At 53.8% G+C, this 12,918-nt stretch overlaps 2 protein-coding genes across 2 annotated transcripts in view; both read right to left on the bottom strand.

Annotated features, from left to right (window-relative positions):
• NKX3-1 (NK3 homeobox 1) overlaps positions 1-152 on the bottom strand; it is a 3,695-nt gene extending 3,543 nt beyond the window's left edge. The window contains exon 1 of the mRNA XM_017827275.1: positions 18-152. Within this exon, the coding sequence (XP_017682764.1) occupies positions 18-152 (135 nt within the window). The remainder of the gene's footprint in view (positions 1-17) is intronic.
• Positions 153-3,825: 3,673 nt separating this feature from the next.
• Positions 3,826-6,302, bottom strand: NKX2-6 (NK2 homeobox 6). The gene is made up of 2 exons (XM_017827274.1): positions 6,173-6,302; positions 3,826-4,376 (listed from the first exon to the last, which is right to left on the bottom strand). Exons 1-2 carry the CDS (start codon positions 6,300-6,302, stop codon positions 3,826-3,828), a joined length of 681 nt encoding a protein of 226 aa, XP_017682763.1.
• Between the last annotated feature and the right edge of the window lie 6,616 nt (positions 6,303-12,918).

Raw genomic sequence — 12,918 nt, 5'->3', positions numbered from 1 at the left:
TTCCCGGCGCTGCCAACCCCTCTGCTCCTGCCCCTGTCCAGCCGCGCTCCGCGCTCCGCCCCATCCCAGAGGATGTCTTGGATGAGGAAGGATGTCCTGGGCCTGGAGGAGGCCGGGATGGGCTGCTGGGGGGCCGGGGGGCTCCGGCTCATCGCTGCCGGGGCGCTGCTGGGGGAGCTCTGCCTCCTTCCCGGGAGCGCCCCGGCGCTCATCCTCCTCCTCCTCCTCCTCCTTCTTCTCCTTCTCCTTCTCCTCCTCCCGCTGGCCCTGCCCGGAGCTTCGCTGCCTTCCCACCCTCCCGGCTCTGGATTTATCCCGGAGGCAGCCAAGCCTCCCGGGGCTGATTGGAGAGCCCCGGCGGTGTCTACGCCCTTCCCTCGGCTCTTGGCTCCCGGCGCATTTTTGCCTCTTGGCTTCTCCCTCTTGCTCCGCACGCGGATCCTTCCCCAGGGATCCCTTCCCTGCTGACAGATCACCCCCTGGCTTTTAGGACCAGGAGAAGGATGGGAGTTTTGGGATCAAAACGCTTCCAGACTGAGTTTTTTTTGGGAGGGGAGAGAGGCAGAGCTCTGCTCCCTCCTCCTTTTTGGAATGATTTCTATCCCTGAGCTCTTTGGGAAGACGCCGCTTTCAGGGGGGAAAGTGAAGACCTGAAAGGGTTGGGTGGTTTTTTAGTTTATTTGGGGGGGTTTTTCTTCCCTCTGATGCATTTCCAGTGTGTTGGAGAACAGGGGGAAAACGTCAAAGAGCTTTTCACCCGTTTTGCAGAGCTGAAGAAGAAGATGGAACACAGGGGGAGCAGCTCCAGAGGCAAATCCTCACATGGAAAAGGGCTGAGGGTTCACAGGAAGGTTTGAGCCTAAAGCTCAGCCTAACTCCTTGCCCAGCTGTGGGATGAGGAAGCTTCAGGACCTTTACACACCATCCTGCAAGGCCTTGGGCAACCAAAAGGAGCAAAACCTTCCCAAATCCGAGAAAACCCACAAGAGTTATAACAGATTATTTTCCTTAGGATCTACTTGATTTGTAGCTGTTTTTCCAGAGTTTCTGTTTGGAATATATCAATATATCTCAATAAATCATGACCTCCCATAGCTCTGGTGACTCCAGACTCCTTTTGCTGGTGGAATGAGCACTGGTCAACCCTTTTATTCCCAAAACTTGCCCAAACCCAGCTTTTTCCCCTCAGCTGAAAAGCCTGGGTGTGGGGTTTTTTTAACCTTAAAAAGGGAAACAATAGATTTCCTTGCAGTCCCCCGAGGACTTTGTTGATTTTACAGGAGGGTGTTTGGTTACAGCAGCCCAAAGCCTGGAGCAGGTTGTGCAAACTCTGTCCCAAACTCTGCTTTATCCTGCCCTTTTTTTCCCCTCCTTCTTTAACCTGCTGGCTTGGAAAATATCCCCCTGTATCCACTGCTTGGAAAACCTCAGCAGCTTCAATAATTCAGGCAGAGAATGGGAATTTGGGAAGATTTATGGAGGAATTGCAGCCCGAGGGTTTTATTGTGACTCTCCAACCCCCAAATTTTGGTTCTGGAGAGCGAATTAGGAGTTTGGGAAGGTGCTGCTGGAGGGTGGGGGGGTTCCAAAGGGTCCCTGCTGGATTTAGAGGACAGTTTACCACCACAGAGCCCCTTCCCCTGCACCCATAGGGGCTCAGCCCGGTGTCCATCCACGACTATTCCGGGCTCCAGACCCAGCAGAAAGGCTTCTCTTCCCACGGGCAATTCCTTCCCTTCCCGAGGGATCATTTAATTCCAGTTTATCACTTCCCAAACCACAATAGGGGAATAAACGGTGCCTTCCCTGAATGTCTGGAGTTGTTCAGTTGGATCCAAAAGGATCCTGGAGTCCAGCTCCTGGCCCTGCACAGGACAGCCCCAACCATCCCACCACGTGCTGCCCAAACACTCCCCCTGCACTCAGAATTCCCATTTCCAACCCTTTTTATCCTGAGCTGGCGAGGGAAACGATTTCCTTCCTCGATTTCTGCGTTGATTTGGGGGGAGTTTCCCGTGATTTGCCTCCTTCTGCTGCTGAAGCTCCAAGGAAAACCCCTCAGCCCCTGCACTGGGATGCTGCTGTTTGCCGGGGCTTTTCCCAGTGCCAACAGCCATTCCCAGTGCAAGGACCCCGTGGAATCTTCCCCTGGGACAGAGCCCCGAGCCCCACCTGATTCCAGGAGATATCCCTGAGTGAGTGTGGATGGATGAAGGGGGGGAGAAGGGGCAGGATCCAGGCGTTTCCAGGGGCTCCGGGTGCTCCAAAGTCTGGGAGCAGCAGGAAGAGGAGTTATCTCCCGGAGGGGGATTTTCTGGTTTGATCTGGGTGTCAGGGATGTCCCATTTGGGAAGTGATGGGGCTGAGTGGGATCACAGATAAAAGCTTAATTGCCTCCTGCAAGTCTTTTTTGGGAGGATAAGAAGCCCTTGGGAATGAGGTGGGAAGAGGGGGGAACAGCCTGGAAGGGAGATTTCCCCTGTCCTGGTTGGTGGTGACTCTGTGTCACTGGGACATCCAGCTCTCCTGCATTTAATAAATACATTTATTAATAAATATATGTATTAATATTTATTAATTTCAATATATAATCAGCAACATTTATTAAATGCATTTGATAAATGTCTATCCCTATTTATTAATAAATTTAATAAATAGGGATAGACATATAAATATACATTATAATAATATATAATATTATATATAATTCTATATAATATATAGAATTCTATATAATATTATATAGAATTCTATATAATATTATATATAATGTAATAATAATATATATAAGAAATATTATATAAATATAATCAATACATAAATATAATCAAGGCATTTGATGCTGGATCCTGATTTAGGAATCCTGGACCTCTTGGTTGCTCAGGGATGGGGTTGGGATCATTCAGGTGACACCAGCCCCCAGTGGGATCCTGGGAACTGCCCCATAACGTACCTACAAACCCATTTTACCAGTAAATAAAACCCAAGAGAGCTGAAAATACTTGTCGGGAGTTAAGGAGAGGGAAAAACCTTGGAGAGGGGAAAAACCTTGGAGAGGGAAAAACCTTGGAGAGGGATAAACCTTGGAGAGGGAAAAACCTTGGAGGGGGTTAAACCTTGGGAGCTCCCTGAGCTTGGACCACAAGGTGATTATCTTTCTGCATTAATTACTTGCATTTAATTAGAGTTTAATTTTTTTTTCTCTGAGTCAGGTTTTTGATGCTAAGGTGTCAAAACCACGGATGGAAAAATTCCAGAAACAAAGTGAGGGGAAGGCGAGAGTGAAAACACCATTTTACCAATTGGGGGTTTATTTGGAAAAAATCAGTAATAATAATAATAATAATAATAATAATAATAATAATAATAATAATAATAATAATAATGACAGAAATGGACACCTGTGCTGGGAGATATTAAGACATATAAACCAGAAATATATTTCAAAAGATTAGAGGAAGTCAAACCGTTCAGTGCTGTCCACAAAAAACCAGAGTGGTGTGTGTTTTCCAGTTGTCCTTAGGAAGAAATCCGGTGTTCACACCCTCCTGATGGAGCAAATCCCGGAGGAGCAAATCCTCTGGGAGCTGGGAGGGGCCGGACTCCAAATCCTTGTGTTTAATAATAAATAACAGAGTCCTTGGCTCCCCAAAGTCTCAGTGTTGGGGTGGCAGCGTCCCCTTCTCTCCCAGGCTTTTCCAGGGAGCTTCTCCTGAGCTTTTCCAGGGAGCTTTTCCCGAGCTTTTCCCTCCGCTGAAAGGGTGCTGGAGTCGTCCCGCTGCCCGGGCCGGCGGGAATCCTTTGGATTTGGCTCCTGGATCGTCCTCACCTCCAGCTGCCAGCCCTGAGTGCCCCCCCGAGGGCCGGGGGTGGGAGCTGGGCAGTGCTGGCCATTCCCACGCTGCCGGGGGTGGCCCCGGGGGGCAGCCCGGGATAACCCCCCCCAAATCCAGCCCCGCAGGAGCCGCAGCAGGATCGGCAGGAATAAGGGCCGGCAGGCAGGCTGGCAAAGGCTGGGTAAGGCCGGGAACCCCCCAGGCAGGGTTTGCCATCCCTGACCAGCACTGGCACCGCCACCCTGCGCGGGGGGGGCGGGGGGTGGGCGGCCAATTCCAGGGATTTGTCCTGGCGCTGCCTCTTGCTCTTGTAGCGCCGGTTCTGGAACCAGATCTTCACCTGCGTGGGGCTGAGCTGGAGCAGCCGCGCCAGCTCCTCCCTCTCCGGCGCCGACAGGTATTTCTGCCGCTGGAATCGCTGCTCCAGCTGGAAAACCTGCGCCTGGGAGAACAGGACGCGCGGCTTCCTCCTCTGCCGCTGCCGGGGGGGGCTTTTCTTCTCCTCCTCCCCCTCCAAGGGAGGGGCGAGCGAACATTTCCCTGCAGAGAAGCAAAAAAACCGCGGCGGAGTCAGCCCCAAATCCATCCCCCTTCCCATTCACCGGGAAGGGCATCCCTCGGGAATAAGGTGAAACGGGGCTGACATAGGGGAGAAATTAATAAATCAATAAATTAAAGCTTGATGGCCGGTAAATTTCAGGCTGATGGTTGATAAAATGATAAATTAACAAATTTAAGGCTGGTAGTTGAGAAATGAAGAAATTAATAAATTTAAGACTGAGAGTCTATAAATTAATAAATTAATAAATTTAAGGCTGATAGTCCACAAATTTAAGGCTGATAGTTGATAAATTAAGAAATTAATAAATCGAAGGCTGAGAGTTTATAAATTAATAAATTGATTAATTGAAGGCTGGTAGTCGATAAATTGAAGGCTGACAGTTGATAAATCAGTAAATTGATAAGTTAATAAATTGAAGGCTGGTAGTTGATAAGTCAGTAAATTGATAAGTTAATAAATTGAAGGCTGGTAGTCGATAAATTTAAGGCTGATAGTTGATAAACCGATAAATTGGCAAATTAATAAATTTAAGGCTGACAGCTGATAAATTAAGAAATTAATAAACTGAAGGCTGGTAGTCGGTAAATTTAAGGCCGATAGTTGGTAAATCAATAAATTGATAAGTTAATAAATATAAGGCTGACAGTTGATAAATTAATAAGTTTAAGGCTGATATTTGATAAATTAAGGGGCACGGGAGGGATGGAAACCAGACTTCCAGAACCCAGGAAAGGGGGATCCCACATCCCTGCGAATTCCAGCAAAACAAAAAAAACCCGAAGGGGCTGGGAATGAAGGAGGAAAAACTGTTGGCTCTGGGAGAAGACTCCGAGGAGTCGCTGGTCCGGGTTTTTTTTGGATTTGCCGGGATTTGGCGCGGCACGCGAGCAACCGGGAGCATTCCCGGCAGCCGCTTCCCGGCTCTTGGGATGCGCTCGGGTTCCCCGGCAGGCAATTCCCAGCATTCCTCCGGGAATTTCAGGGGATTCTGCGGGGAAATGGGGGGTCGGAGGGCTCCGAATGCAGGTGCGGAGCGGGCAGAGCCCACCCCGGGCTCCTCTCGCCCTCTCCCGCTCTCTCCCGCTGGATCCCAGTGCCGCCCAGTGCTCGCGCTCTGCTCCTACTGGTTTCCCCCTTCCTGCGCTCCGCGGCCGCCGGGAATTGGGGAAACACGAGCGAAGGAAGCTTTGCGGGATTTTGGCAGCGGGGAGAAGGGGGGACACGCCCGATCCCCCCTCGGGGACCGCTCCGGAGCATCCCCGGGAGCGCCTCGGCGTCCCCGGCGGGGACAATCTGAGGAGCATCGGCACGGGGAGGAGGGTTGTCCTCGGAAACGGTGGCGGTGGGCGATTTTGGGGCAGAAAAAGCCCCAGTTCTATCCTATATCCACCCCCTCCCAGCTGTATCCACCTCCCGGGCCGCTCCGTTCCCCCGGGGCAGCCGGAGCGCCGGGGGCGCACGGGGGATGCGCTGGGGCGCCGGGGCTCACCGGGATGCCCCGAAAATACCCTGAACAATCCCCCCCCAAAACATATCACAGGGAAAAAAAGGGGAAAAAAGGGGGAAAATGAGGGAACTGGCCGTGGCCCGCGGCGGGGACCACCGGGAGCGGCGGGAAGGGGCGTGCGAGGATGCAACGAGCGGCTCCGCTGCTCTCCGTTTTCCGCTCCAGGGGAACGAAAGCAGCTCTGTGGGGTCCTCCCGGTCTCTCTGTCCCTCTCTTTAGGGGAGTCCCCCCCTCCCCGCCGCTCCCCCGGCCCCGAGGGTCACTCACGCGGCGGCGGCTCGTCCTCCCCGTCGGGGCTGCGGGCGCTGCGGGGTCCTGAGGGGGTGAGGGGGCCCCCGGCAGCCTCCGGCCGCTCCAGGTTGAGGATGTCCTTCACCGAGAAGGGGGTGGGCAGCATCTCCCGGGGCCGGGGGGACGCGGGGGTGCCCGAGCCACCGAGCGCTCCCAGCCCCGCTCCCGCCTCGGACCCTCCCGCAGCCGCCGGGCCGGGCACCACCCCCGGCCCCCGCCGGCCCACCGGGCTCAGGGGGGTCCCCGGGGGTCGCAGGGAGAAGGGAAAGGAGGGACAGTCCCCCGGAGGGCTCTCCCTGCAGCCCGGGATGCTCCAGCTCCCCACACGCTGCCCCCCCCGAGCTCCGAGGAAGGAGCAGCCCCTTCCCTCCGTGTTTCCAAAACAAGAGAAGAGGGAAGGGGGGGGGGTTGGGGGGTTGGAAAGGGCTGTTGGGGTTTGGGCTGAGCCGCAATAAAACAAATCGAGTCGATTTAGCTCCATTAAGGTCACATTAGCGAGCGGCTTCGGGAGATAAGGGCTGATAAGGAGCGCAGACCACCAAGCTCCTGCGGGTGGTGGTGGGGGGGGACGCTGGAGGAACCCTCGCGACGCGGGGACAGCTCCGGGCCCCAGTTCCCTCCCAGTTCCCTCCCAGGATATCCCAGTGCTGCCTCGGGCGGGCACCGAGCCGGCAGCCCCGTGCCAGGGCATGGAGCGGGGCCAGGGCACCCCGCGGGAGTTTGGGGAGCGGGGTGGGCTCGTGGTCCCCCGTGGGGCGATGCCGGGCCTTATCTGAGCCCAGGGACCGGCGATTTCAATTAAAATTCCTGGCCGGCCTCAGGCGCTGGTGTTTGCTGACAGCCCTGACAGAGCCAGGGCTCGTTTGTGTCTGGGCTGGGTCGGTATCTCCCGCAGCACCGGAACGGTCAAACCGGGCTGGGAGGGGGGGGCTGAATAAATAAACCACCCAAATGCAGGCGAGGAAGTGAGGGGCTGGGACGGCAGGGAAAATAAATACAGTGGCTCGGCCACAAAAGGGCCCAGAAGCACCGCTTTTAAGGAAGAAACTCGTTACAAAGGGGGCGATCAACCCTTGGAATGGGCTGCCCGGGGAGGGGGGGGAGTCCCCGTCCCTGGAGGGGTTTGAGCAGAGCCTGGATGTGGCATCAGTGGCATGGTCTGGGTGACGAGGTGGGGTCGGGTCACAGGTGGGACTCGATGGTCCCAGAGGTCTTTTCCAAGCTCAGTGACTCTGTGATTCTGTGGTTCAGAGCCCCCCAGGTCGGCCCTAATTCCTGCGGAACAGCCGGGTTCATTCCCAGCCCCTGTGCTCCCTGATTTTAGCCCCATGTCCCCACGGGACATCCCTGCACACGGGGTGGCCTTTAAGGTCCCTTTCCATGATCCTACGATCCCTGTTCTCCAGGTAAAGTGGGAATTACGACTGAACACAACGTGGGAGACCCCGAGCCCACCTCCCTGGGAGGGTTTGGCAGCGGGAGGGGTTGAATTTGTGGGCTCGTGGTGCAACATCCCTTCAGCATCTGCTGGATCCCTTCGTGGGGGGCAAAGCCCAGGCCCTGCTCCCGGGGTTCTGCCCTGTGGAGAGCACCCACTCTCCTCTCAGATGGCTTTTATTGCCTTTTTTGGGTTGTTACACTTGCTTCCCAGACCCCAAAATTCCTGATCCAGCGGAGGAGAGACGCTGCAGCTCCTGAAACCAGCCCGGGCTGGAACCTCCTGCCCACCCAGCCCTTCCCGGGCAATTCCCTCCCCGAAAAACCACAGCCTGAAATGATCCTGCCCCACAAAAACCCTTCAAAGTCCGGCCTGGGGGGTTCCTTTGTCCCCCAAGTGCTAAAAAATGAGCCCCAAACGAAGGAGTAAACGCCAGGAGGGCTCTCCAGCACAGGGTCAGGAATCGCAGCACTGGAATTCAAGTTTTCCTTCACTTCAAGTGAAGTCCTTAAAAAAGGACTAAGGTGTTAATTGGGCTGTTTGAGGGGTATTATTATTTATATTTATTATTATTTTATTTTATTTTGGCATGTTATATTATTTTCTCTATATTATTAGTTCTGATTACTTAGGGTGTTATTGTATAATTAAGTTATAATAACCAGCCCGGGGCTGTGTCCCACCCGCCCAGCGCCTTCCCAATTCCCGGCTGGATTCATTGCCACGTCTAAATGGCTCGTTGGGGGCTGGAAGCACCGAAAGGAAGGAGCAAACAGGCGGTAACTTTACACCTCGTCGCTGGCGGGAGGCGGCGGCGCCGACGCGAAATGCTTGGCTGGGATCGAGACGAGCAGGAAGGAATTGGGGTAAGTACCTTTATCCTCCCCTGATGACTCCGAGATTAATGGCGAGGCTGGATTTGGCTCTCAGGACCTGCGGAGGGAGCAGCGCGGGGTGGGTTGAGTGGGAGAGTGAAGGGAAATGGATTTTAGCAGGATTAATTCAGTTTATTAACTTCAAGTCTTTAACTGATTATTTTCTATCATTTATCATGAATTATTATATATTTAGCACTATGCATAACACAGCAAATATTTTATGAATTCTATTTTATTTTTTAATATAAGAATAAAATACAACAATACGAGGATATATAATAATATATTATATAACAAGTAGTGACTAATAAAATTATTGATGAATTAATAAAATTATTACTGAATAAAAATAAATAATTAATTCAGATCAGTGACCATCCTGGGTCTCACCCAGCCCTCCCTCGCTGGCAGAGCAGCCTCGGAAGCATCCAGAGGTTGGGATGAGGCTCCTAAAATCGCCCCCACTGCTTCTCCCCTGCCAAACCCTGCTGCCCGGAGCCCCAGCTCTGCTCCCTGCCCTGTGTCCGGGAGCTTTCCCAGACATCCAGGAGGGCTCAGGCCCCGTTTGGGGGGGAGCTGCCCCTTGGGAATTCCCGGGAAGGAGACGGGGAGGATCCATCGCGAGCCACCATCGCTGCCCGGCTGCTCTGGGAGCGGGGAGTTAATGCGGTTAAAGCTCTGCAGGGACATTATTGCTCCTCCTAACCGGGTTAGGGGAAACCAGGAGAAAGCTGCTCCCGGCCACCGGCGGGCTTGAACGGCGGGATTTCTGCGGGTATCTGATTTCTGGGATGCATCAAGATCCCGAGGAGATGTCGGAGGAGCATCCGAAGCCCTGGAAACCCGACTCTGCCTGCCAGGGGCACGATGGGGCAGCCAACCCCCCCCTCCTCCAGCGCTCCTGTCCTGCCGGGTGGTTTTGTTCTTAAGGTGTTTTTAAAGGGCTCAAATAATGAGAATATTTACTCCGGGAATAATTGGGATATAATGGGAATAAAGGGAGTAATGAGCGAGGTGGACGCAGGAGGTGTTGCGAGCACGGAGCACACGTACAGACACCTCTAAGGAGTTCGTGAATGCTTTGATGCAGCTGAAGCTGAACTTAAAAGGGTTTTCTACATCCCCTGCTTTCCCCCCAGCTGCTTTCTGTCCTTTTTCATCAGCGGAACAAAACAAAAGGCAGAGAAAATGGAATTGGTGGCAGAGAGTGAACTCTGGAGGGTGAGGGGAGCAGATTCCCTCTCCAAGGCTTTCTGATAATCATGAGGGGGAAGGGGGTGGGAAAGCAGGGAAAGGTGCTTTCTTTCAGAATCCGCGGGATGGAAATATAAAAATATGAAAAGGTGAAATTAAACTTGAGGAATTTTTCGTGGAGAACCCTCTTTGTGACTTTGGGATGGAGCCACGTCCCTGCCGGGGTGGGCAGGGTGGAAGGACATGGGGATGGGACAAGTGCAAGGAGCAGGGTCACAAGGCTGAGCCCCCCAAAGTGGGGCAGGCTGGCACCTCCTGGACTCGATTTATCTCTATTTATCTCCTTTCCCCCCCATTTTATCCATTTTGAGCCACGCCAGCCCTTCCCTGGTGCTCTGTGTCACTGTTCTCTTCAGCTGGGATTTATCACCATTTTTAATTACTCCTGGTATTTTGGGGACCTGTTGCAACCGGGGGGATTAAGTGGAAAGGTGGTTTCTGTTTCTCAGCTGCTGCTGCAGCGATATCTACTAAGGCAGAGGGTTGCCGTGCCAGCAGGACTTTAGGACTGACTTAAACCCCTGAGCCCCGGCTCGAATCCTGAGCCAGCAGTGCCCTCTGCTTGGACAGCCGAGATGTGCAGCTCCGCTTCTCCTCCGAACTCTAAATCGAGGACTGAAAGGCTGAAAAAATCCCCCTCTCTGCGCTCCCACAGCCCCGCGGTTCCAGAGCAGTGGGCGGGCAGGAACCGCTGATTTTTAGGGCTTTGCTGTGTCACAGCCGGGAGACAAAAATACTGCTCGGGGTTAAAAGTGCTCCGGGCGCCTTTGGAGCAGAGGAGTTATTTTTAGACGGGATTATTTTGGCGAAGCGTCATGAATAATTCAGTGTCCCCCGGCGCTGGCAGATGGAGGGCATTGGGACTCAGAAAATCGCGTTCTCTGGGCTTGTCTGTCACTGTTTCAAGGAGGCAGCTGGAGGAGCATCCCTGCTCCTTCCCGCCCTGTTCCCATGGGAAGGAGGGAATCCAGCGGGTTTGCAGCGGGTGGTCGAGTTTCTAACTCTGTGCACGTTGCAGCATCGCTGTACTGGGCTGTACTGGGCTGTGCTGGGGTGTGCTGGGGTGTGCTGGGGTGTGCTGGGGTGTACTGGGCTGTGCTGGGGTGTGCTGGGCTGCACTGGGCTGTGTTGGGGTGTACTGGGCTGTACTGGGCTGCACTGGGCTGCACTGGGGTGTACTGGGCTGTGTTGGGCTGTACTGGACAGTGCTGGGCTGTGCTGGGGTGTGCTGGGGTGTACTGGGGTGTACTGGGATGTACTGGGATATACAGGGCTGTACTGGGCAGTGTTGGGCTGTACTGGGCTGTGCTGGGCTGTGCTGAGGTGTACTGGGGTGTGCTGGGCTGTACTGGACAGTGCTGGGCTGTGCTGGGGTGTACTGGGGTGTACTGGGATGTACTGGGATATACAGGGCTGTACTGGGCAGTGTTGGGCTGTACTGGGCTGTACTGGGCAGTGTTGGGATGCACTGGGCCGTACTGGGGTGTACTGGGCTGTACTGGGCAGTGTTGGGATGCACTGGGCCGTACTGGGGTGTACTGGCCTGTACTGGGCAGTGTTGGGATGTACTGGGCCGTGCTGGGCTGTGCTGGGGTGTACTGGGCTGTCCTGGGCTGTGCTGGGCTGTGCTGGGCTGTAGTGGGCAGTGCTGGGCTGTACTGGGGTGTACTGGGCTGTTCTGGGCTGTACTGGGCAGTGCTGGGCAGTGCTGAGCTGTACTGGGCTGTACTGGGCTGTACTGGGCTGTGTTGAGGTGTACTGGGGTGTGCTGGGTGTGGTGGGAGCCTTCGGTCAGCAGGTGGCACAAGAGCTGCTGGAAACAAAAGTAATTGGGACTAAAGCGATCCAGCAGAACCCCCCGCAGGGAGCTGAGAGTTGGAGGTGCCTTTCCAGCCTCCCCCCTGCAGCTCCCAGACATTCCCAGCGGGATAAGGGGCTGCCGTCTCTCCCGCTGGCAGGGTTGGAGCATCCCAAACTCATATATATGGGAAAAAACCTGGTTCTGCCCCACTCAGAGGATGGGGAGGGGCTGGGATGGAATTCCCAGAGAAGCTGTGGCTGCCCCTGGATCCCTGGAAGTGTCCAAGGCCGGGTTGGAGCAAACTGGGCTAGTGGGAGGTGTCCCTGCCCATGGCAGGGGGTGGAATTAAATGAGCTTTAAGGTCCCTCCCAACCCAAACCATTGTGGGATTCCGTGTTTGGGATGGAAATGCTCCTCAGGGAAGGGGGAATTTGGTCTGTGCCTGTTGGATGTTCGGGAAGCAAAGGGTGTGTGGCCCAGCTGTGCCCCCACAACCTCCAGGGGGGTGTAAAATCCCCCATCACCCCCCCAGCTGCACAGGGGAGGGGATTTAAAAGGGATCTCTTGGAAAAAGTCCCATAAAACCTTTCCAAAGACTTTTAAAAAGCCCCACCCACCCCTCAGTTCCACCCCTCTGAACCCCAAACTGCAACATTCTCACTTAAAAAAAAAAAGGGGGGGGGCTCCTCCTGCACCCCTTTCTCTCCGTGCATCCCTCTGGCAGCTGCTCCGTGGTTTTCAGGGATCCAGCCCTGCCCAAGTTGTTCTGTGTTCCTGGTTTTTGCTGGGAAAACCCTGGCACACGTGCTGGGGTTTAATTTCTGCTTTGGGTTTGGGCTTTGCTTTGTTTTGTTTTGTTTGCTTTTGTTTTGTTTTGTTTTGTTGTGTTTTTTTTTTAAACGGGAGACGTTTATTTGGATTGAAGAAAAGAAGATCTCTTGGACGCCGGCCCGAAAACGGAACTTAAAATATCTGCCTTAAATAAGCTCTGAAAACCCAGAACTGCTGAATTTTCTGCCTCTCTGATGTCATCTGTGGCTGCCCCCACGTTGCAATCCCAGGCACGACAAGGCTCGAAATAAAAGCCAGCCCCGAATAATTCACAGGGCAGGGGGGGAAATGCATCATGTGTTATCAGCTCTGACATGTCCTAAATTTCCTATTTGTCAACCTCCCCACCCTTAAGACACATAAACTGGCTGTGAGCAACTTCCTGAGCGGGGCTGGGAGACGTGCAGGAGCAGCTGGAGTTGCTTCTCACCCAGAGCAGCCCCTTTTTGGTGCTGGGGGTTGTGACGTCCTTTTTTTTTTTTTTTTTTGGAGTTTAATTAAAAACTAAAAAAAAAAAACA

Source organism: Lepidothrix coronata, unplaced genomic scaffold (genome assembly GCF_001604755.1).
Source record: "Lepidothrix coronata isolate B3197 unplaced genomic scaffold, Lepidothrix_coronata-1.0 Scaffold137, whole genome shotgun sequence".
NCBI lineage: Eukaryota > Metazoa > Chordata > Aves > Passeriformes > Pipridae > Lepidothrix > Lepidothrix coronata.
This window is presented reverse-complemented; position numbering and strand designations above follow the sequence as displayed.